The sequence below is a fragment of the Pecten maximus genome, chromosome 12 (assembly GCF_902652985.1).
Source record: "Pecten maximus chromosome 12, xPecMax1.1, whole genome shotgun sequence".
NCBI classification, from domain to species: Eukaryota; Metazoa; Mollusca; class Bivalvia; order Pectinida; family Pectinidae; genus Pecten; species Pecten maximus.
In genome coordinates this window covers 38,554,290-38,581,523 of record NC_047026.1, presented here as the reverse complement: position 1 = coordinate 38,581,523, position 27,234 = coordinate 38,554,290, and the positions used below count along the sequence as shown (strand labels likewise).

At 37.9% G+C, this 27,234-nt stretch overlaps 1 protein-coding gene across 1 annotated transcript in view; it reads right to left on the bottom strand.

Annotated features, from left to right (window-relative positions):
• LOC117339028 overlaps positions 1 to 27,234 on the bottom strand; it is a 146,809-nt gene that overhangs the window by 21,217 nt on the left and 98,358 nt on the right. Inside the window, 11 exon segments of the mRNA XM_033900392.1 lie at positions 1,536 to 1,676; positions 3,457 to 3,942; positions 3,944 to 4,214; positions 4,660 to 4,832; positions 5,955 to 6,204; positions 11,960 to 12,105; positions 12,820 to 13,076; positions 13,294 to 13,579; positions 16,359 to 16,454; positions 16,456 to 16,509; positions 18,274 to 18,675. Of these exon segments, the coding sequence (XP_033756283.1) occupies positions 1,536 to 1,676; positions 3,457 to 3,942; positions 3,944 to 4,214; positions 4,660 to 4,832; positions 5,955 to 6,204; positions 11,960 to 12,105; positions 12,820 to 13,076; positions 13,294 to 13,579; positions 16,359 to 16,454; positions 16,456 to 16,509; positions 18,274 to 18,675 (2,562 nt within the window).

Sequence of the window (27,234 nt, the reverse complement as noted above, 5' to 3'; positions counted from 1 at the left end):
TTCTACCTAAAAAAATAGCAAAACAAGGAAGCAGTATACTCTCTCAGTAAACTAACTCTGTAATCTCCTTTGGAAACTACATTAATTATATGTTTTAATAAGCATTCCAATCTACTTAATGTAAATATAAAACCTGTAGATCTACAACTAACCTAGAGTGCCCTCTACCCTTAGTGTCTTTGGCAGTTATATATAATATGTACATGTACTTACCATGAGAGATAAATGGACAAACTATTCATTTACTACCTCTGTAACTCCAAGAATATTTCTTACATTTTCTACCTTTATAACTCCATGAACAGCTGACAGCAAACTTACATTTCTGCTTTAAACTAATATCAAAATCAAACAGAAACTTTTGATCACTTTAAAATAGCACTGATCTGATGGCAAAGACTGGTGATTCTCACACACCTGAGCCAGTCTTCCCTCAATAAAACACTACAGCTCTGCCTTCTCTGTAAAACCATACAACATTCCTGCATCAGGTAAGTTATCACCTGGTTCTAAGCTTATGACAGATCTCAACACTTCTTGGGCTTGTCTGTACTAAATCTGTACCACTCTGATACGTATATGGATACAATAAATATTAATGTTTTGCATCTGAAGATGATGTCAATTTGATTTACTTTTCAAATTAAAACATATTATTAGAATATGTAATATATATATATATATATATATAGAAAAATCTAGACTGAAGAGCAGATTAATCTGTAAATTTTCGTTTTCAAATACATTTTCTCAAGTACTTTGCACTGATAAAGATACGTCAGTACTGGTGACCATAGAGATACATCAGTCTGTACTGGTAACCATAGAGATACATCAGTCTGTACTGGTAACCATAGAGATACATCAGTCTGTACTGGTAACCATAGAGATACATCAGTCTGTACCGGTAACCATAGAGATACATCAGTCTGTACTGGTAACCATAGAGATACATCAGTCTGTACTGGTAACCATAGATATACATCAGTCTGTACTGGTAACCATAGAGATACATCAGTCTGTACTGGTAACCATAGAGATACATCAGTCTGTACTGGTAACCATAGAGATACATCGGTCTGTACTGGTAACCATAGAGATACATCGGTCTGTACTGGTAACCATAGATATACATCAGTCTGTACTGGTAACCATAGATATACATCAGTCTGTACTGGTAACCATAGAGATACATCAGTCTGTACTGGTAACCATAGATATACATCAGTCTGTACTGGTAACCATAGATATACATCAGTCTGTACTGGTAACCATAGAGATACACCAGTCTGTACTGGTAACCATAGAGATACACCAGTCTGTACTGGTAACAAATGGTGCTGAATTTAGTAATGCAAGTATACTGCAAATTTTGTCAAAATATCTTTTAACTGTTTAGAAGTGTGGCTTGGGAAAAAATAATATAAGACCTAGAAGAAGGAGAACCAGTACTTATACAATGTGTCCTCCCTCCTCTCAATCAAAGGGGAAAGAAAACAGAAAGTTTCATAGGAAGATTGACACAATGACAATACCTTGGAATTTGAAAATCCAGTATTTGACTTTTTGTTAAATATCTTTGAAGTGACGAAGCTACCAGTACGTTTGAAAGAGGCGGGCACATCCTGTGTACTCATTAGTTGTCGTTCTACATGCCATCGACGTCCGCCAAACACCTGTAAATAGGTAAAAAAAAACTGTTGTATGTGTATATAAAAAATACCTTACTGATTTTAGGAAGAAACAGACTTTATCATTGCATTGGCTTATTATCCAGTAACGGTAATACCCGGTACACATTAGTACGTACCCAAGGCTGTGCTAGTCAGGAATCAATAGTGACATTATCATTTGGACAATGATGTGATGTCAAGAATTAATAATGGTCCAACAAAAAAATTGCCAATTCAGGCCTGATCTTGAGACCAAAAGGTTGGCGATACATTGTCATTTGAATAAAAAATGCTTGTGGCTGTTTCAAAATGGTCTTTATAGACAGGCAGACACTATATACAGCTGTTTGATGAAGTTTGACAGCATAATATTTCATTTTTCAAAAATTAAGTTAAAAAATATAGTAATTCAGAATTATCTTAATATTTCTTTTTTTCCACAGAATTGTGTAGATCTGGAGCTTTTAGATGGTGATATGTGACCAGACTGTAATCAATTCCTGTAGAGTTTGTGTGGTATCTCTTTCCCATAAAGTACAACACTTCATTAGGTCATGTAAGGTATCTCAGGTCTTAAATCTAAAACTGATCACCTGTTTTGTCTGGCCTTACAAAGCCAATCACAAGCTCCCATGTTTGATACGTGTAGCCTTAATCTGCTACCATTGTAGCCTCTTATAAAGTACATTTTAACATTTTTTTAATGTATTCTAAACAATTTTATTAATTGACCAAGGCAATTAAGTTTCTTTTCTTATGAATTACATTTACGTAAGTATCAAGAATAAAACTGTCAACCTGAATTTAATTACAGATCCAAGACGGCTGACTATATTTCCAACCTACAATTAAACCACAGGTTATATAATGGTGTGATTAGCCCACTTTATTGTTCTATCTGGTCCATTATTACACTGGCCCCCTTCTCATCCAGATTCTTCACCCACTTTATTGTTCTATCTAGTCCATTATTACACTGGCCCCCTTCTCATCCAGATACTTCGCCCACTTTATTGTTCTATCTAGTCCATTATTACACTGGCCCCCTTCCCATCAAGATTCTTCGCCCACTTTATTGTTCTATCTGGTCCATTATTACACTGGCCCCCTTCCCATCCAGATTCTTCGCCCACTTTATTGTTCTATCTGGTCCACTGGCCCCCTTCTCATCAAGATTCTTCGCCCACTTTATTGTTCTATCTGATCCATTATTACACTGGCCCCCTTCTCATCCAGATTCTTCGCCCACTTTATTGTTCTATCTGGTCCATTATTACACTGGCCCCCTTCTCATCCAGATTCATGATCAGTAAAACATCTATAGGATCTTAAACTGAGATTTCATTTGATAAGAGATTTGATGAAAGGAGACTTAAGAACTTTAAGTCTTGACAAGCAAAATGAAATTTTCTAAGATAAGTTTCATATAACATCTCATATCAAATGAAGAACAATTTTAAGATACTTTTGATCACATTTATCAGAAAACGGACATTTTGACAGTTTTAAAATCAAAATGATGAGGGAACAATAACATGGAGGCAGCCATTTTTCTGCACTTTTTCAATTCTTGACATAATGTCATTGTCCGTATAATGACATCACAATCAATATCTGATAGGCACAGCCAATGAAAATGCTCCAATGTACTATATTACATTAGTGACATAGGCAAAAATATTACATGCATGGGCAAATTCATTTGATAACTGGCCGATTATGTGATAAATGTTTATTAATGTACCAGAAATATATATATGATAATTTGTGTGGTTAGATCTACCTTGATAGCCTCAGCAGGTGTTGGTCCAACACACTTCTCGTTGTCGTAATACAACTGTAGATATTGATTCTTTAGAAGTTGTATCCGTTTGTCCGTTTGACGTCGCAGCTTGTGAGCTGCCTTGATAAGCCTCTGTAACCCTAACAACCAGATCTTACACATGTTTTTTGGTGCAACAAACCATAACCGCTTGTTTTCTAAATGTCCGGAACCATAAAGAATATATATACTATTCACTTTGGCCTCCAAATCGTCCATACTGTGTCGCTTCCCAACTAAATTCAGATCCAGAGATTCCTCATTTCCATGGGAAACTTCTTTTACAAGTTTGAGATCTACAAAGCCTTCTTCCAGTGTGTCGTATACATCTTCTCCGCCTGTGTAGCGAATACTTAACGCTTGAGTGGAGCTAGAATCGGATTCTCCCTTCAACATATAATCTGGGTAGGACGTATTTCCAGGCATGAGCGAGCTCCAGGAGGGTTTTCCTCCAAGTTAACGTAGTGTTGTCCAGTTCAAGTTTGAGGTAGCACACGTACGTACGACAACTGTCATCCTCAATGTGTATTACCGTGCTTCCATGGTGCATACACTGAAGCCAGTGGTGACTTAGACCTGCCAGTTTGGGTGTTATGACAACTACTTCATGATCGTTCATGATTGGCTGAACTGGTTGGTAGGAATCAAGGTCAAGGTCATAATCACTCTCGCAGTCGTTCTCCTCATTCTCAACTTCCTCAACAACAAACTCTTCCTGACTGTAATAAAAAAAGAAAATGTGGACAGACATTTTCTATCACTATACCTTTGAGTAATTGGTGAAGTTTCTATAAAGACTTTTTAAAATAATCTGTTTCTTATATGGTGGTACCTCTATTGGCCTTCTATAAAGACTATTATGATATGAGTTCTAGACTTCTTTTTTCAGTCTCAATGAAAATGATTGTATTGTACGATTATGAATATATACTGTGTAAACTTAAGAACATTTGAAATAAATCTATTTCTTGTAGATGTATACTTTAGCCATTCCATTAAGACATACAATGAGTGTACTGTAAGATTTCCTGATATAGGAAACAAATGCAATTATACAAAAATTATATAATTTATTACAAAACACATTGTTTAGATCATCGTAGAACATTACTTTCAAATATAGAACATTATAAGTTAGGAGGAATAGTGTGTGAGGAAACTGACCTTTTGACCTCTTCCTCCTCACGCTGCGCTGTTTCCTGGCCCTTGCCATGGTGATGGAAGAGACTGATGTCATTGAGGATCGTATGAGTCTGCTGTAGCTTATCCATGTTAATAAGGCCTCCGACACCGATCCTTGTCATGAAACGATCTTCTCCATTAAAATCTGAGATAAACTAGAAATTAAAAAAAAGGCTTTAACACCAAATCAAGAAATACAATTGAGATTTCCTCCATGTACCAGGAACCATTTCATAACATCTATGGGAAGAAAATTACACACAAGTGAAGCATGTTTCCAAGTCGCAGGAAAGTAAATTTTGACAAATTGATATAACTATAAAACAGCATACTGCCAGTTGTCATTCTAAGGGACCTAAATGTCATCAATAACATAGACTCCAAGTAAGTAGGCTTACTTTGATTAATATTTAGACTGGAATAATACCAATGTGCTATATCCATCAGGAACAGCTCATTAATTGTTGTTTTATTCCCTTGGACATCTTGAGAATATTTTATAATTACAGTACCTGTAGCTGTTTTTATATGCGACTCACCCACACGACACGTACACAAAAAATAATCCATCCTAACTCCGCAATAAACATATGAACAACATAGAAATGTGACCTTGACCTTCACAAGTGTTTCTGTCTCCTCTCCAAATAATCAGGATATGTTTTAGACTATTGATTTTCTGAATACTTGAATATCATTTTTCACTTTTCAAAACTAATCAAGTTATAAAGATATTTCAAGATAAATGAAAAAAGGTTATTATCAGAAAAACAGCTATGAAAATATATTGCCTCATTTTAAAATTTAATTACAATTGAATTGTTATTGAATTAATGTTTATGAACAACAACGCAAACAAATGTCGGTCCAGACACGTACTTAAAGAAAACTCACATAACAGGAAGTCATTGAAAACATCTAACCATTCACTTCCCTACCTACTTACATCTGTCAGACTGAGATCAGTGATGACATCAAAGTCATCACTCTGACAGACACCAGAAACCTGACTTAATAGTCTGCAGTGTTATTGTCGTTTATATTCCTCGTATTGTACAATAGGCATTATATTCTATAAGTGCGATTTTTTTTATTTTTGAATTGATTGCTAATTAAAAAAATACCAAGTCAAAAAAATGTTTTTTGTAGCTTCATTGTCTGTACATTAAACAAGGGAGAATACTCAAGCAAAGAAAACATCAAATTTTCATTTCACTGATGCAGCTAATAGATTTTGCCTTCAATACTAACAAACTGTGGGGGAGTTTATGTCGTACCTCCAGAGACTGGTTTTCCTTCGAAGGTAGAACAATGATACTTGGAACATTGATAAAAAGTGCACGAAGCTCTCGGAGAAATCCACCAAAAAATGGCACCACTTTACAAGTTGGAATGTCAAGGCCACGCCCAACTGCTTCTCGATACTCCTGGGTCAGCTCACGAGACAACAGGAAATTGGAGAGCATATGAAGGGTAGATAAATCTTCATCACACAGGGACAACCAAAATGGTTTCAGCTTCTCAGACCTATAAAAAGAAATTTACCAATCTGTCACATTATGTCAAAAAAATTTAATTGAAGGAATTAAGCTTTCTTAAAGTGAATAGAAGAATTTCAACAATTTCCTCACAGATATTAATTTGCTGGATAAAACCATATTTAATCAAAGAAGTAGTTACTGTTACTGAGTCCAGGAACATTTACAGTGTACTGGGGAACATTATATTACAGTGTAGTGGGAACATTGTGTTACAGTGTACTGGAGAACATTGTATTACAGTGTACTGGAGAACATTGTATTACAATGTACTGGAGAACATTGTGTTACAGTGTACTGGTCCAGGAGGACATTGTGTTAATTAGTGTACTGGGGAACATTGTGTTACAGTGTACTGGGGAACATTGTGTTACAGTGTACTGGAGAACATTGTGTTATAGTGTACTGGAGAGCATTGTGTTACAGTGTAGTGGGGAACATTGTGTTATATTGTACTGGAGAACATTGTGTTATATTGTACTGGAGAACATTATATTACAGTGTATTGGAGAACATTGTGTTATATTGTACTGGAGAACATTGTGTTACAGTGTACTGGAGAACATTGTGTTATAGTGTACTGGAGAACATTGTATTACAGTGTACTGGGGAATATTGTGTTACAGTGTACTGGAGAACATTGTGTTACAGTGTACTGGTGAACATTGTGTTATAGTGTACTGGAGAACATTGTGTTATATTGTACTGGGGAACATTGTGTTACAGTGTACTGGAGAACATTGTGTTATATTGTACTAGAGAACATTGTGTTATAGTGTACTGGAGAACATTGTATTACAGTGTACTGGGGAACATTGTGTTACAGTGTACTGGGGAACATTGTGTTATATTGTACTGGAGAACATTGTATTACAGTGTACTGGAGAACATTGTATTACAGTGTACTGGAGAACATTGTGTTACAGTGTACTGGAGAACATTGTGTTACAGTGTAATGGAGAACATTGTATTACAGTGTATTGGAGAACATTGTGTTATATTGTACTGGAGAACATTGTGTTATATTGTACTGGGGAACATTGTGTTACAGTGTTCTGGGGAACATTGTGTTACAGTGTACTGGTCCAGGAGGACATTGTGTTATAGTGTACGGGGGAACATTGTGTTACAGTGTACTGGGGAACATTGTGTTACAGTGTACTGGGGAACATTGTGTTACAGTGTACTGGAGAACATTGTGTTATAGTGTACTGGAGAGCATTGTGTTACAGTGTACTGGGGAACATTGTGTTATATTGTACTGGAGAACATTGTGTTATATTGTACTGGAGAACATTATATTACAGTGTATTGGAGAACATTGTGTTATATTGTACTGGAGAACATTGTGTTACAGTGTACTGGAGAACATTGTGTTATAGTGTACTGGAGAACATTGTATTACAGTGTACTGGGGAACATTGTGTTACAGTGTACTGGAGAACATTGTGTTACAATATGATATGTACAGTGTACTGGGGAACATTGTGTTATAGTGTACTGGAGAACATTGTGTTATATTGTACTGGAGAACATTGTGTTATATTGTACTGGAGAACATTGTGTTATAGTGTACTGGAGAACATTGTATTACAGTGTACTGGGGAACATTGTGTTACAGTGTACTGGGGAACATTGTGTTATATTGTACTGGAGAACATTGTATTACAGTGTACTGGAGAACATTGTATTACAGTGTACTGGAGAACATTGTGTTACAGTGTACTGGAGAACATTGTGTTACAGTGTAATGGAGAACATTGTATTACAGTGTATTGGAGAACATTGTGTTATATTGTACTGGAGAACATTGTGTTATATTGTACTGGGGAACATTGTGTTACAGTGTTCTGGGGAACATTGTGTTACAGTGTACTGGGGAACATTTTGTTACATTGTACTGGGGAACATTGTGTTACAGTGTACTGGAGAACATTGTGTTACAGTGTACTGGGGAACATTGTGTTACAGTGTACTGGAGAACATTGTGTTACAGTGTAATGGAGAACATTGTATTACAGTGTATTGGAGAACATTGTGTTATATTGTACTGGAGAACATTGTGTTATATTGTACTGGGGAACATTGTGTTACAGTGTTCTGGGGAACATTGTGTTACAGTGTACTGGGGAACATTGTGTTACATTGTACTGGGGAACATTGTGTTACAGTGTACTGGAGAACATTGTGTTACAGTGTAATGGAGAACAGTGTGTTACAGTGTAATGGAGAACATTGTATTACAGTGTATGGGAGAACATTGTGTTATATTGTACTGGGGAACATTGTGTTACAGTGTTCTGGGGAACATTGTGTTACAGTGTACTGGGGAACATTTTGTTACATTGTACTGGGGAACATTGTGTTACAGTGTACTGGAGAACATTGTGTTACAGTGTACTGGGGAACATTGTGTTACAGTGTACTGGAGAACATTGTGTTACAGTGTAATGGAGAACATTGTATTACAGTGTATTGGAGAACATTGTGTTATATTGTACTGGAGAACATTGTGTTATATTGTACTGGGGAACATTGTGTTACAGTGTACTGGAGAACATTGTGTTACAGTGTACTGGGGAACATTGTGTTACAGTGTACTGGAGAACATTGTGTTACAGTGTAATGGAGAACATTGTATTACAGTGTATTGGAGAACATTGTGTTATATTGTACTGGAGAACATTGTGTTATATTGTACTGGGGAACATTGTGTTACAGTGTTCTGGGGAACATTGTGTTACAGTGTACTGGGGAACATTTTGTTACATTGTACTGGGGAACATTGTGTTACAGTGTACTGGAGAACATTGTGTTACAGTGTACTGGGGAACATTGTGTTACAGTGTACTGGAGAACATTGTGTTACAGTGTAATGGAGAACATTGTATTACAGTGTATTGGAGAACATTGTGTTATATTGTACTGGAGAACATTGTGTTATATTGTACTGGGGAACATTGTGTTACAGTGTTCTGGGGAACATTGTGTTACAGTGTACTGGGGAACATTGTGTTACATTGTACTGGGGAACATTGTGTTACAGTGTACTGGAGAACATTGTGTTACAGTGTAATGGAGAACAGTGTGTTACAGTGTAATGGAGAACATTGTATTACAGTGTATGGGGGAACATTGTGTTATATTGTACTGGAGAACATTGTGTTATATTGTACTGGGGAACATTGTGTTACAGTGTTCTGGGGAACATTGTGTTACAGTGTACTGGGGAACATTTTGTTACATTGTACTGGGGAACATTGTGTTACAGTGTACTGGAGAACATTGTGTTACAGTGTACTGGGGAACATTGTGTTACAGTGTACTGGAGAACATTGTGTTACAGTGTAATGGAGAACATTGTATTACAGTGTATTGGAGAACATTGTGTTATATTGTACTGGAGAACATTGTGTTATATTGTACTGGGGAACATTGTGTTACAGTGTTCTGGGGAACATTGTGTTACAGTGTACTGGGGAACATTGTGTTACATTGTACTGGGGAACATTGTCTTACAGTGTACTGGAGAACATTGTGTTACAGTGTAATGGAGAACAGTGTGTTACAGTGTAATGGAGAACATTGTATTACAGTGTATGGGGGAACATTGTGTTATATTGTACTGGGGAACATTGTATTACAGTGTACTGGAGAACATTGTGTTACAGTGTACTGGAGAACATTGTATTACAGTGTACTGGAGAACATTGTGTTATATTGTACTGGGGAACATTGTGTTACAGTGTACTGGAGAACATTGTATTACAGTGTACTGGAGAACATTGTATTACAGTGTACTGGAGAACATTGTGTTACAGTGTACTGGAGAACATTGTGTTATATTGTACTGGAGAACACTGTGTTACAGTGTACTGGGGAACATTGTGTTACAGTGTACTGGAGAACATTGTGTTACGGTGTACTGGGGAACATTGTGTTATATTGTACTGGAGAACATTGTGTTATAGTGTAATGGGGAACATTGTGTTATATTGTACTGGAAAACATTGTGTTACAGTGTACTGGAGAACATTGTGTTACGATGTACTGGGGAACATTGAGTTACAGTGTACTGGGGAACATTGTGTTATAGTGTACTGGAGAACATTGTGTTACAGTGTACTGGGAACATTGTGTTACAGTGTACTGGAGAACATTGTGTTACAGTGTACTGGAGAACATTGTATTACAGTGTACTGGAGAACATTGTGTTATATTGTACTGGGGAACATTGTGTTACAGTGTACTGGAGAACATTGTGTTATATTGTACTGGAGAACATTGTGTTATATAATACTGGAGAACATTGTGTTACAGTGTAGTGAAGAACATTGTGTTACAGTGTACTGGAGAACATTGTGTTATAGTGTACTGGAGAACATTGTGTTATAGTGTACTGGGGAACATTGTGTTACAGTGTACTGGAGAACATTGTGTTATAGTGTACTGGAGAACATTGTGTTATAGTGTACTGGAGAACATTGTGTTATAGTGTACTGGGGAACATTGTGTTATATTGTACTGGGGAACATTGTGTTATATTGTACTGGGGAACATTGTGTTACAGTGTACTGGAGAACATTGTGTTACAGTGTACTGGAGAACATTGTGTTATAGTGTACTGGAGAACATTGTGTTACAGTGTACTGGGGAACATTGTCTTACAGTGTACTGGAGAACATTGTGTTATAGTGTACTGGGGAACATTGTATTACAGTGTACTGGGGAACATTGTGTTACAGTGTACTGGAGAACATTGTGTTACAGTGTAGTGGAGAACATTGTGTTACAGTGTACTGGAGAACATTGTGTTATAGTGTACTGGAGAACATTGTGTTATAGTGTACTGGACAGCATTGTGTTATATTGTACTGGAGAACATTGTGTTATAGTGTACTGGGGAACATTGTGTTATATTGTACTGGGGAACATTGTGTTACATTGTACTGGGGAACATTGTGTTACAGTGTACTGGGGAACATTGTGTTACAGTGTACTGGAGAACATTGTGTTATAGTGTACTGGAGAACATTGTGTTATAGTGTACTGGAGAACATTGTGTTATAGTGTACTGGGGAACATTGTGTTATATTGTACTGGGGAACATTGTGTTATATTGTACTGGGGAACATTGTGTTACAGTGTACTGGAGAACATTGTGTTACAGTGTACTGGAGAACATTGTGTTATAGTGTACTGGAGAACATTGTGTTACAGTGTACTGGGGAACATTGTGTTACAGTGTACTGGAGAACATTGTGTTATAGTGTACTGGGGAACATTGTATTACAGTGTACTGGGGAACATTGTGTTACAGTGTACTGGAGAACATTGTGTTACAGTGTAGTGGAGAACATTGTGTTACAGTGTACTGGAGAACATTGTTTTATAGTGTACTGGAGAACATTGTGTTATAGTGTACTGGACAACATTGTGTTATATTGTACTGGAGAACATTGTGTTATAGTGTACTGGGGAACATTGTGTTATATTGTACTGGGGAACATTGTGTTACATTGTACTGGGGAACATTGTGTTACAGTGTACTGGGGAACATTGTGTTACAGTGTACTGGAGAACATTGTGTTACAGTGTACTGGAGAACATTGTGTTACAACGTACTGGAGAACATTGTATTACAGTGTACATTGTGATATATTGTAGTGAGTAACACTGTTGTAGCTCTTGGGAACATTGCTATAATGTACTAAGGAACATTATTAGTGTAAAATGAAACTTACTTGAGTCCAGCAACTATCTCCATCGTGGTGTTAAAGTTTCCGAGGCACCAACAGTAAAAGGCTAGTCGGAGGATACACGACAGTATGGCCTTACGATCCTCGTGTGTAGGCTGGGTGATGATCAGCTGAGTTACCCAGGAACTGACCTGAATTAAGCCAAATGTTAAAATATTACTCTCTGGCCCAGCCAGGTGAGCTTAAAATTAACAACTGATATAGATTTATCACTCAGTGGACAAAATTGACATTCCTTGAATTATTTGAAAGAGTCTTGGAGATTGATATGCTCTGGAAATACTTTAATCAGTGATTTCAACAATTTGTTTCTAGGGCAATCATGAAAAATCTGTCCTATAGCAAAATACACTATTTTACCACTTGATTGATGCATGCAAAAAGTTCTGTGAAGTTATTTTCATTTGGAAATATTGCTCCGTACACACTAAAATCAGTGATTTTGACCATTTGTTTTCCATGGTTACCATGAAAAATATGAAAACTGAAAACTGCTTCATGGCAAAAAGCACCACTAGACACTTGGTTGTGTAGAATGTTTTGTGAAGTTATCTAAGACATGAACAATTTGAAGCTGTTGAAATATCCTGAGATGGACAAACAAAACACCTTTTGTAAATGACCCCAACCAATGCAACCTTCCTTGGATGGGGATAAAAAATGAATATTCAGTTGCTGAATGATGTTCCTAATGATTTATTAGACCATAAAATGACAATGGCTGAGGAGAAAGTAAGAAAAATTGAACGTCAGAAGAACAAAAGTAATAAAAATTGAATGTCAGAAGATAAAAAGTAAGAAAAATTGAACGTCAGAAGATAAGAAGTAAAAAGACTGAAATTTACCTCATTAAATCTCTGTATGAGATCCTCCACGCTGGACAGCTTCCTGTAGACTGTTGACCCCCTGGACAGGTCAGTGGTCACTTGTCGTATGTAGTGGGACGGAGGTATCTCATTAAACAATGTGTGCTCCATATCGGTCAGCAATATCGCAACCTCTTCTGGAAAGTGTAACAGTCTCTGTAGGTTTTCTAGTTCCTCGGAGTATTTGCTTCCTCCCTCCAAAGCTGGCCGCAATAATGGTGGTTTTCTATGAAAATCTGTGTGGAAAAATATTTTTGTTTTACAAGACTATTTCATAAAATAATTTCAGAACATATCAGAGATTTGACCCTACAACCTTTTTGACTGTGGTGTCGGCCTTTGAACATCATGCCTAAAAACTACAATCAATTGATGTCATTATTGATTAATGATTTGATAGCTAGGTAAATAATACATCTCTTTAGGAAAAAAATAGGAATAAATGCTTCATACCAAACTCAAAACTATCCCTTCGGAGAGTTCCATTGTTGAGAAATCGCCCATCCATGTCCAAGGCATCCCATAACACTGCGGTAACAGACTTGAGGTTATCGAGTGTTGCCATGGAGAGGTGCCATGGTTTGGTACCACGAAACTCCAGTACGAGGCCATCGTGATATTTCCCACTTCCTGTGTTCCACTCCTCAAGGTCTCGTATACTCTGAGTCTTCAGTAGGAGTTTGGTCTTGTTGTCCAACAAAACAATTTTGTCAGTGGCAATTCCCAGGAGGCGAACAGCCTGTTGGTTAATAACAAATAATTCATTCTTTATGATTTGTTTTTCTTCTTTCTTCTTCTAAATTCGTGCATCTATCTGTATCCATTCTATCATTCCTATCAGGATGTGTATTGATTAAAGGAAATCCATTGGGGTTCTATGTTACATTCATGGGTCACATTTACTAAAACTTATACTCTTCAGCCTTCATACTACAAATTCTGAATTCATTTGTCTGCTTTCCTTGTTTTCATACAAATAACTGGAGTTCCTAGATAAACCTTACTTGCTTTTTAACTTTTGAAAATATTAAAGTCAATCAGACTAAAAAAAAAAAAAAAAAAAAACAGTTGGTATTGTATGACAGATTCCTACTTACTGAGAAATTGTAAATAACACTAAAACACACCTTAGTTGTTTAGTTGATGGATTACCGCCTACATCACTTCAACTATAGCTAGATTTTTCTTACCGACTAAAGTCAGTGTTCTGCTGACATTAATTTTTGTTGACTACTTACATGACCCTGTCAATTTGCTAGGCTTCGTCTGACTGCTTCTAGTCAATGTTCTATCGTCGTTAGTAACACGTTTACTGTCTTTATGACTCTGCCTATTGTAAGGTTTTCGTGTCATCGTATATAGTCGGTGTTCTGACTGAGTTTGTAACACGTTTACTGTCTTTATGACTCTGCCTATATTGTTAGGTTTTCTTGTCATCGACTACAGTCAGTGTTCTGTCGTCATTAGTTACAGGTTTACTGCCTACATGACTCCGCCTATTGTAAGGTTTTCGTGTCATCGACTGTAGTCGGTGCTCTGACTGTGTTAGTTACATGTTTACCGCCTACATGACTCCGCCTATTTCTAGGTTTCGTGTCACCGGCTATAGTCAGTGTTCTGTTGGTGTTAGTTACATGTTTACCACCTACATGACTCCGCCTATTGTTAGGTTCTGTCAAACTGCCTCTAGTTAGTGTTCTGTTGGTGTTAGTTACATGTTTACTGCCTACATGACTCCACCTATTGTTAGGTTCTGTCAAACTGCCTCTAGTTAGTGTTCTGTTGGTGTTAGTTACAGGTTTACCGCCTACATGACTCCGCCTATTGCTGGGTTCTGTCAAACTGCCTCTAGTTAGTGTTCTGTTGGTGTTAGTTACAGGTTTACCACCTACATGACTCCGCCTATTGCTGGGTTCTGTCAAACTGCCTCTAGTCAGTGTTCTGTTGGTGTTAGTTACATGTTTACCGCCTACATGACTCCACCTATTACTAGGTTTCGTGTCACCGGCTATAGTCAGTGTTCTGTTGGTGTTAGTTACAGGTTTACCGCCTACATGACTCCGCCTATTGCTGGGTTCTGTCAAACTGCCTCTAGTTAGTGTTCTGTTGGTGTTAGTTACAGGTTTACCACCTACATGACTCCGCCTATTGCTGGGTTCTGTCAAACACAGCCTCTAGTTAGTGTTCTGTCGTCATTAGTTACATGTTTACCACCTACATGACTCCGCCTATTGTTAGGTTCTGTCAAACACAGCTAGCCTCTAGTTAGTGTTCTGTTGGTGTTAGTTACAGGTTTACCGCCTACATGACTCCGCCTATTGCTGGGTTCTGTCAAACACAGCCTCTAGTTAGTGTTCTGTTGGCGTTAGTTACAGGTTTACCATCTACATGACTCCGCCTATTGCTGGGTTCTGTCAAACACTGCCTCTAGTTAGTGTTCTGTCGTCATTAGTTACATGTTTACCGCCTACATGACTCCGCCTATTGTTAGGTTCTGTCAAACTGCCTCTAGTTAGTGTTCTGTTGGCGTTAGTTACAGGTTTACCGCCTACATGACTCCGCCTATTGTTAGGTTCTGTCAAACACAGCTAGCCTCTAGTTAGTGTTCTGTTGGTGTTAGTTACAGGTTTACCGCCTACATGATTCCGCCTATTGCTGGCTTCTGTCAAACACAGCCTCTAGTTAGTGTTCTGTTGGCGTTAGTTACATGTTTACTGCCTACATGACTCCGCCTATTGCTGGGTTTTGTCAAACTGCCTCTAGTTAGTGTTCTGTTGGTGTTAGTTACATGTTTACCGCCTACATGACTCCGCCTATTGCTGGGTTCTGTCAAACACAGCCTCTAGTTAGTGTTCTGTTGGTGTTAGTTACAGGTTTACCACCTACATGACTCCGCCTATTGTTAGGTTCTGTCAAACTGCCTCTAGTTAGTGTTCTGTTGGCGTAAGTTACAGGTTTACCGCCTACATGACTCCGCTATTGCTGGGTTCTGTCAAACTGCCTCTAGTTAGTGTTCTGTTGGTGTTAGTTACAGGTTTACCACCTACATGACTTCGCCTATTGCTGGGTTCTGTCAAACACAGCCTCTAGTTAGTGTTCTGGGTAGCATGTAGAGGTATCTCTCTGCTATGAAACTGTCTGTCCTATAATAAGTTTAAGTGTTAATTTAGAGGACCTAATAGTGCCTTCACCTATTAATTGGTTATCACCTCACTCAGGGTAACTTGACACAGCAATGGGGTCAGTGTGCTCTGTTGAATTCGGTTACATTCATATTTTTGATGTCTGTCTAAACTGACGTCAGCAACATGTCATGAAGAAGTGGTGTAAAATGTGTGTCATTCTAGAAATAATAGAATCACTCAAGTCTGAGCTGTCAACTTCTCTAAGAAAAACAAGGGATAAATCCTAAACTTCAGTAATATTGGTTTTATAAGTCTCTGAATACCTTTAATTATTTTATGTACATGTTGTTGACTGATGTAATTGCAGCATTTCTACATGTTGTCAGACTTTACCTTTTTCTGGGTGTTCCCTCTCAGCAGTTCCTTCACCTGGTACAGTTTACAACCAAATGATGGCAGATTCTTACAGATTTTGATGTATTGTTGCTTTGAGTTTAATCTCGCTGTCATAGTACGGAGTATGCCATAGCTGCTTCTGCTTTTCCTGAGATAAGAAAATTAAAAAATGTTTATACACTAACACATTTAGAATTGTAAGATATGATAATTTTACTGATTGCATGCTTAGGGTATCTATATGTTTCAAAAAAGGGTTGTCACATTTATTCATGAAATGTTGAAAGTGATCTATATTATAAGTCTAACAAAGATTACACTATAGTGCGGATACATCAACAGAATGGCTGATGTGTTGCCCATCTAATTCTAATCTTGTTGGAGTCTAAAAAACTAATCATTATAATGAGCATCCATACATGTCAACCTCTGAAACCTCCAATGAGGGAGATCTCCCTCATTCCACATCCAAAATGAGGGAGAAAGTGCGTGAAAAAAATCGCGACATTTTTGTTACTTTAGGTGATGTTCCTCATGGGCTTGCGCAGGTGTAAATTACCTCGGGCTACATTTTGATATTTAAATTTGACAACAATGGTTAATGGGGCATCATCGTTTTTTACTCTTGTCTTTGAATAAATACAATAGACCCAGGGGCTTTAACAGTCCTTTGAGTTCTGATGTGTACACTGATAGATGATGTTTTTAAGCCAAAATAAAACACATCTCAGCACTGTGACCATGAAAGCAGGTCCAGGTCTTTGATTTAAGCAAACTTTGTTACCCTTCATCCTAGCTTGCTACTGTCTCAATGTCATGGCCTTGGGCTTTTTTGTTATTGAGAAGAAGTCATTTAAAGAGTTTAACTAATTTGACCCCTGTGACCTTGAAAGTAGGTCAAGGTCATTGATTTGAACAAACTTTGTAGCCCATCATCTCAGCATGCAACTTGTGCAACATCATGATCCTAGGCTTCTTGGTAATGAATGAAGTCCAAATGTAAAATGTTTACAACACATGCTGGCTGCCGTGGGACAAAAGGCAATCACAATTGGTTAACTGAGACCAAGTCTCAGGTGACATAAACAGTCATTTCTGATTTAAACAATCAAATGGAGCCCAGCTGAATTTGACTGTTGCAAAAGATGACTGTCAAGATTTAACCTGAAAATCAAAACAACTTTGACAACAAAATACATATATAGCTAACACACCTTAAGATATTTGATTAATTTGACATCTTATCTCAACATGACAACTGCAATATTTACAATAGGCCTGTAACAGCTTTAACAGTCAGTTCTCAAATGCAAACTGACTATTGACATTTTTTTGTTTTTAAATTAAGAATTACCATATCTCGCCCTTGTAACCTTGAAGATGCATTGTAGGTCAAGGTCATTCAATTAAACAAACTTATTAGTCTCTTAATTATCCATGCATATGCTACTGTCTGGATACCATGTTCACCATAGGCCTTTTGGTTATTTAGAAGAGATTTTTCTAAAGATTTTTTTTACACATTTGGTGCTTGGTAACTTTGAGGTATCTGGTCAAGGACATTTATTTGCACAAATTTGGTAGCCATACATTCCAGCATGCTATTGGCCCAGTTTCATGACCATGCCAGGGCTCTTGGTTATTGAGAAAAAGTTGTCTAAACATTCACTCCTGAGGATCTTGAAAGTAGGTCAAGGTCATTAATTTGGTGATCAAACTAAAATTCCCCTCTATCCAAGCATACTACAGCTGGCCCAATATCATGACCACGTGACTATAAGATATTGAGAAAATGTCAAAATTTCAATTTGTTTCGGCAGTACAATGAAGGATGCACAACAAAAGGCGATTAGAATCGGTCATCTGAGACTTCATATCAGGTGACCTTATAAACAGAGAGAGAAAACCTTACTTGAATGATACAGCGAATCTTCTTTGAAGAGTTAAAATCTGGTGGAAGAAATTTGGTGAGATCCACTTCACTGCCGATATCAAGGTCTTTACTACTGACACAAGACAGCTGACGGACTAAACGACCTTTACGACGAGAACTTGTTATACGTCCAGCACGATTGTTTCGTATCAACTCCTTTCGCTTACGAAGATTTTCCTGTGGGTCAGTGGATTTGGCCCATAGTTTGTGGTCGATGAGTTTGCCCCCGTGAAGGAAGGTGAGGTCTGGGGGTTTAGCATGGGAGTGATTTGGTAGGTTGTGTTCAGGCCAGGCCTCCTCTATATGTAACTGTATACTAGCTAGGGTGGCGGCCTCCTCCTTCGAACACGGAATGTCGCCACCGACGACCAGCTGCTGCAGCTACACAAACAAATGAAAAAATATAAAAAATATTATTATATCTAGATATCTAGGTATATTTTTCTAACATGAATATGTTTATTAAACTAATAAGCTGTTTATATTTTCTCACTTTGATACATCACTATACAAACCTTTATTGTTCAACAGTATACCGATTGACACCTGGCTTTATATAGTTACCATTTAATTCATCATCTCTGAGGTATACCGATTGACACCTGGCTTTATATAGTTACCATTCAATTCATCATCTCTGAGTGCACCAACAATGTTCACAAGGATCCGATCAATTCTAATTCAACATCACAGCATTTAAATCAACTTTTTATAAAAGTTGTCTCAGACACAAGTAAGTGTGAATAATGTGTCAATGACATCAATGTCTTTATCATTACTGAGGGTCTGTAGAAATCCAATCGAAGCTCGGAGAATGTTTAAAAGAGATAAAAAGCTCAAAGTTATTGACACGAGGAGAACAGTGTCATCAAATATCCATTCGAGTGAGGATGGTAACATGACTCCTACATGGATTCACACCAGGCAGATTTAACACTACAAGTTAAGGGTATTAGGTAAAGAAAGGTGGTACATGTGATACAGAGTGCAGGATCTAAAGTTTCTCCATCTGACTGGCAGTAATGTCTTTATCTCCTCCTCAACTCAGGTACAAATTATTCAGGTGTAAACCAGAACCAACTTGTGATTGATTCCAAGCTCTCTTTGAAGATTTAATTATATAAATGTCAGTACTAAGCTATATGGAAACTTTGGAAAGAAAGTATTGACATTTGTTTGAGGTAGGATTTCTCTCATGTTTAATTTAGAATCACTTCCTGGTAAATTTACTTTTTAAATTTGTCCAATCTTTTTCACAAAATTGAAAGTTTGACTGATTACATATCAATTGAATCAATAAAACAAGAGGCCCAGAGGGCCTGTATCGCTCACCTGGTTTCATGAGATATGAAACAAGAATGATGCTTAACTATATTTGTCGCTGGTATTGCTATGTCAATATATATCATAAGCATTTTATATGGGTACATGTACATTGGTTTTATCTTAATACTAAAAATGCCAAAAGGTACATTAATCCATGAAATGAAATTGACTTTTGGCGCGACCCCATAGGGATGCTACCACACAAATGTGAGTGATATCCATTGCTTCGTTTCAGAGAAGATCTTGTTTAGACCAATTGGCCCCTTTTGACCCTGCCCTCTGCCCCCTGGGGGTCAGCTCCTTCCTTTACACAATTTTGAATCCCTACCCCAATAGGATGCTAATAGTCAAATATGAGCTGTTTCAGAGAAGTTGTTCATATCAATTTAGCCAAATTGACCCCTTTTGACCCAGCCCCTCAGCCTCCAGGGGGTCGGCCCCATCATTTGTACAATTTTGAATCCTTAACCAAAGTGAATGCTACTAGTCACATATTAAAGATATCCATTGCTTATTTTCAGAGAAAAAGTTGTTTATATCAATTTTGCCAAAATAACCCCTTTTGGCCCCGCCTCTTAGGTCCCCTGGGGTCAGCCCTGTCATTTGTACAATTTTGAATCCCTACCCTAGGGGGTTGCTACCAGGCAAATATGAGTTATATCCATTGCTTAGTTTCAGAGAAGAAGTCGTTAATATCAATATAGCTATATTGACCCATTTTTGCCTCGCCTCTCAGGCCCCTAGGGGGTCAGAACCACCATTTGTACAACTTTGAATCCCCACCCCATAGTGATTGCTTCCAGGCAAATAGGAGCAATATCCTTTGCTCAGTTTCAGAGAAGAAGTCGCTTATATCAATACAGCCAAATTGACCCCTTTTGACGCTGCCCCTCAGGCCCCTTGGGGGTCAGTCCTGTCATTTGTACAATTTTGAATCCCTACTCTAGGGGGTTACTACCAGGCAAATATGAGTGATATCCATTGCTTAGTTTCAGAGAAGAAGTTGTTTATATCAATTTAGCCGAATTGACCCCTTTTGGTCCCGCCCCACAGCCCCCAGGGAGGTAGACCCCACCATTTGTACAATTTTGAAACCCTACCCCAAAGGGATTCTCACAGTCAAAATTGAGCAATATATATTGCTTAGTTTCAGATGAGAAGTTGTTCATATCAATTTAGCCAAATTGACCCCTCTTGGCCCCGCCCCTCAGGCCCCCCGGGGGTCAGCCACACCATTTGTACAATTTTGAATCCCCACCTCATAGTGTTGCTACCAGGCAAATATGAGCAATATCCATTGCTCGGTTTCAGAGAAGAAGTCGGTATCATCAATATAGCTATATTGACCCATTTTGGCCCCGCCCCTCAGGCCCCTCGGGGGTCAGTCCCATCATTTGTACAATTTTGAATCCCCACCCCATAGTGTTGCTACCAGGCAAATATGAGCAATATCGTTTGTTCGGTTTCAGAGAAGAAGTTGTTTTTATAAATATAGCCCAAATGACCACATTTGGCCCTGCCCTTCCGGCCCCTGGGGGTCAGCCCCATCATTTGTACAATTTTGAATCCCCACCCCATAGTGTTGCTACCAGGCAAATATGAGCAATATCGTTTGTTCTGTTTCAGAGAAGAAGTTGTTTTAATAAATATAGCCCAAATCACCACATTTGGCCCCGCCCTTCCGGCCCCTGGGGGTCAGCCCCATCATTTGTACAATTTTGAATCCCCACCCCAAAGTTATGCTACCAGGCAAATATGAGCGATATCCATTGCTCGGTTTCAGAGAAGAAGTCGGTATCATCAATATAGCTATTAATTATAATAATTGACCCATTTTGGCCCCGTCCCTAAGGCCCCTCGGGGGTCAGTCCCATCATTTGTACAATTTTGAATCCCCACCCCATAGTGTTGCTACCAGGCAAATATGAGCAATATCGTTTGTTCGGTTTCAGAGAAGAAGTTGTTTTTATAAATATAGCCCAAATGACCACATTTGGCCCTGCCCTTCCGGCCCCTGGGGGTCAGCCCCATCATTTGTACAATTTTGAATCCCCACCCCATAGTGTTGCTACCAGGCAAATATGAGCAATATCGTTTGTTCGGTTTCAGAGAAGAAGTTGTTTTTATAAATATAGCCCAAATCACCACATTTGGCCCCGCCCTTCCGGCCCCTGGGGGTCAGCCCCATCATTTGTACAATTTTGAATCCCCACCCCAAAGTTATGCTACCAGGCAAATATGAGCGATATCCATTGCTCGGTTTCAGAGAAGAAGTCGGTATCATCAATATAGCTATATTGACCCATTTTGGCCCCGCCCCTCAGGCCCCTCGGGGGTCAGTCCCATCATTTGTACAATTTTGAATCCCCACCCCAAAGTGATGCTACCAGGCAAATATGAGTGATATCCATTGCTCGGTTCCAGAGAAGAAGTCGTTAATATCAATATAGCTATATTGACCCATTTTTGCCTCGCCCCTCTGGCCCCTAGGGGGTCAGCACCACCATTTGTACAATTTTGAGTCCCCACTCCATAGTGATGCTTCCAGACAAATAGGAGCAATATCCTTTGCTCGGTTTCAGAGAAGAAGTCGTTTATACCAATATAGCCAAATTGACCCCTTTTGGCCCCGCCCCTCAGGCCCCGCCCCTCAGGCCCCTGGGGGTCAGCACCACCATTTGTACAATTTTGAATCCCCACCCCATAGTGATACTTCCAGACAAATAGGAGCAATATCCATTGCTCAGTTTGAGAGAAGAAGTCGTTTATATCAATGTAGCCAAATTGACCCCTTTTGGCCCCGCCCCTCAGGCCCCTGGGGGGTCAGCCCCATCATTTGTACAATTTTGAGTCCCCTACCCATAGGGATGCTTCTGACCAAATTTGGTCAAATTCTGATCAGTGGTTATGAAGAAGAAGTCAATTGTTGACGGACGGACGGACGACAGACGACGGACGACGAACGGACGACGGACGCCACGGTATGGCATAAGCTCACCTTGGTCCTTCGGACCAGGTGAGCTAAAAAGGCATGATAACAGAGCGATTCTCTAGATTATTTTTTTCTATATTTCTCAGCTTTTCTGAATTATTTACTTAAAAATGCAATCATTGTAACAACCTAGTTGACATATATATACCAGAGGTACAGGACTGCATGGCAATGCTATAACAGTTTTTTCAGAGTAGAATCTGGGCATATAATTTCTCTCTGCTGCTTTACTGAGTATTATTGTAAACAAAACAAAAAATGCTCAGGCCCAAGATTTATAATATAAAATTATCAGATATATTGATTCCAATTCCAAAAATCACCAGTAGTTTAATCTATAATTTGGAATATCAGTTGATTATAAATCCATAGTGATGGGAATCGAATGAGATTTTCAATATCAATTAATCGGGATAATCAGAAGTTGACCTTGTCGATCAATTATCAATTTATAATCAGATTTTAAAAATAAGATTCAATCTGAAAATAAATGTCTAAAATCTAAAACATCATTATTTTATTGTTTGTTAAATTCAAAGGCAAAACAATTGATCAAATCAAATAATAAAGATAACTATATATAAACCAGACAGATCATTACTTGATTACCGAAATAGATGATAAAAGTCTGTGTTTGATTGACATTTACCTCATGGTGATCACTACTACATAATAACTTCACTTCAAATTCAACTGTTGTGGTTACTGACACATATCTTCATGGTTCTATATAAAGTAAATGGTCCCCATGATTTCGTCTATGCCGTAACCGGACCCGGACCCAGACCCTAAAACTTCAGTAATTGTCGATTGACATTTTTCAGAGAGTGTACGCCGCACTCAACCATGAAAAATTATGGATTTTGGTTATTTATTTAAAAAATAAAAAAAGGTTTATTTTATGATATTTTCGATTCCACAATTCAAGTTAACCTAGATGTTGATACAAATATAAATTTTAATTACAAAAACTACTTGTTTCACTTCAAATCTTGCCCTTTTTGAGACCGCTGCATTGATCCCAGGGGGTTTTGTTTACGCTCGGTATTGTGCTGAGGGCAGACTACTCCTGATACACGGCCCCTTGCTAAGACTACAAGGTTTATGGGTAGCGGGTATCAAAGCTACATTTAAACATCAACATAAACCGCAAACCTTACTTATATCCTGTTGTATCCGGATACTTTTCATATCCTTTAGGGGATACAAATCTCACATGACAGAAGGAATTTAACCACTGATTACGTGAACCTCTAATGCGGTGTTCCGCTCTATATGTAAATGAGACGCAGAAAATATGTCGTGCACACATGCGCAAACTGGCATGGTTTAATTGTTTGTAAGAATGGCAGACTTGTAACCAAAGCCACGCACTAGAAGCCCAAAGTCAATCAGACCGACTGGTTGCTGCCATGAAGGCAAAGGAAAGGAATGGGTAAAATCCCAACTTCATCTACGACTTAAAACAAAAATCTAAGATACAAATTGTAGGTTAAATGTGAAATTAGCCACCATGAATTGGCAGTGAAACTTCTCGGCATTGGATAAACAAATCCATGCTTTTCTGTTTATCATTCGGTGATGTATCTTGGCATGCAGAGTGGATTCAAGTTCTTTTTTTAGATATTACATACTTTACTTGTGAATTGTTGACGTAACTGAGCAGATTTGAAGGGAATAATATAAAGATAATTTCATAAAAAATTATGAAGTTTAGCTTGATTAAGTTTTATATCTATATACAAAAACATAGAGAGGCATTAAGATCCCAACTTTAATGTAGAGACAGTTACGGATGCCACAATCATTAAAATACCATTGTATTACCATTCAAAACTTATTAAGGTACCATGAACCAATCAAAACATCCCATGAAAACTTGTTTGTACTTTTTTAATGGCAATCTGTGCACACATGAAAATGCCATTAATAAATATTATATGACCATTAAATTTGCAAGTTTCTGAGTCGTTTTAACTCTGAATTAATTACCTATTTATCTTCAGTGAGTTTCTGAAGCCAAATTATACATTTCTCTTCTTTTCAATACTTTTCACTCTGATATGTAATCACATTACTAAAAAACACAATTTGTTTTCCTAAATGACCCCTGTGATGCATATACTATGGTTCACTCTTAAGGCTAATATAAAAAAAAAAACAAGATCAGATCTTGACTTCAAATGAATCAACCTGATCAGTCGCCTAACTTCCTGTGACCTTGACCTCTAGATAGGTCATACCTTTTCTACTGTAAGTGTAAATGACAAAGTGCACAAGAGTGCTTAGCCTGAGGTGACAAAATCGTTTTAAATATAGTGGCACCACCCAACATCACAAGTGGCTGTAGTGGTGGTCCATAAGGAGTTATCAGTTTTGTAAAAGTCTAACCTACTATTTATAACTGTAGTTTGTTACATAAGTGTTTCTAGTGTCTGAAACACTGGCACACACATATTATATAAAGAACTATTGTCAGACAACCTATAAAAATATACTGTCTATAATTTTTTACTACTACTATTTTTTAAATATCACCTGTCTATAACTTAATAAAATGCACCTGTCTATAACAACCACCTGTCTATATCTACCACCTGTCTATAACTATCACCTGTCTATATCTAACACCTGTCTATATCTACCACCTGTCTATAATTATCAACTGTCTATAACAACCACCTGTCTATAACTATCGCCTGTCTATAACTATCACCTGTCTTTTTGGTTTGGTTTGTTTTTGTTTAACGTCCTATTAACAGCCAGGGTCATTTAAGGACGTGCCAGGTTTTGGAGGTGGAGGAAAGCTGGAGTACCCGGAGAAAAACCACCGGCCTACGGTCAGTACCTGGCAACTGCCCCAGCAACCCAGAGGTGGAGGGCTAGTGTAAAAGTGTCGGGAAACCTTAACCACTTGGCCACCGCGGCCCCTTATCACCAGTCTATAACTAACAGCTGTCTTTAACTATTAACTGTCTATAACTACCACCTGTCTATAACTACCCCCTGTCTATAACTAACACATGTCTTTAACTATTACCTGTCTATAACTACCACCTGTCTATAACTACCACCTGTCTATAACTACCACTTGTCTATAACTACCACCTGTCTATAACTAGCACACGTCTTTAACTATTACCTGTCTATAACTACCACCTGTATATAACTAACACCTGTCTATAACTACCACCTGTCTATAACTTACATATGTCTTTAACTATTACCTGTCTATAACTACCACCTGTCTATAACTACCACCTGTATATAACTAACACCTGTCTATAACTACCACCTGTCTATAACTTACATATGTATATGATTGACCACTTGCCTGAAACTACATGCACATCCTTGGATTGTTGCATGATAATGGTTTATCAATGTACACAAAAATAAGAAGAAATAAACAATGAATCTGATGTCAAATTCCGGGCAATGTTATATATTAATTGACTTATGATGAGGTGGGAAGAGCCCATATATCACCCCCTTAATACTGTAATACAACTAAAGGATCTACAGTGTATATATACATCTGGATATTTTATGATTGAGCTATTGACCTTTCATGTCAATATTTAAAGAAAGGGAAAATATATTTATTTCATACACTGTTGTATACACATCTATAGAAATGTAGGTATGTACATGTCAATTAAAACAAGAAATGTATTTCAAAATATTAATATAAGGAGCAGAGAAAAGTGTCTTTAATAATCAGATGGTCTTCATACAAAGATCTGTATACATTAATGTGCTGCATTGACAACTGAAAAAAATGTCAGAGTTTATAGCCTTTTTATAATTTGGTTTTTATAGACAGGTTAAATAAGGTGGCCTGTATAGACAGGTAATACAAGGTGGTGTTGTTTATAGACAGGTTAAACAAGGCAGCCTTTATAGACAGGTTTTATAAGTTGGCCATTAGATGTTCATAATAGGTGGTCTTCACAGACAGGTTTTACAAGGTGGCCTTTATATACAGGTTATTCAAGGTGACCTTTATATACAGGTTATTCAAGGTGGTCGTTATATACAGGTTATTCAAGGTGGTCGTTATATACATGTTATTCAAGAAGACCTTTATATACAGGCTAGATAAGGCGCTCTTTATCGACAGGTTTTTATACAGATTGCCTATTTGGCCTGGTTTGGATGTTTGGGTTTTATCCGGTAACGTAATGAGTACCAATACGAACTAACCTTTGGGATATCCTCCTTGACCATACTGCTGGTGCTACAAGGACACTTGTCAGGTTTGACCAATTGGTCTGTGTTTATACTGACCAGTACTGCATCATCCAACTGACCATCGTCAAAAGTGCCAGTACTACTAGAACATGTACATCTCGCCATTAGTGACCATTACGCTGGACATCGGGTGTGTATCCCTTGTGTCCAAAGCTGTAGAACCTTAAAATCCTCACTGTCTCATTGGTATGCATCACTCTAACGGTAAAACCTCTCCGTAATCCAACACGAACAAGGATGATCCAACACTTTATCTGACAATATCTACATGAACTTACAATATTCAAATCATGTTTTTTAACACTAACTACACTGGAGGTCTATAATTTGTGGTGGTAATTTGATAATATCCTGTCATGATCACTCTT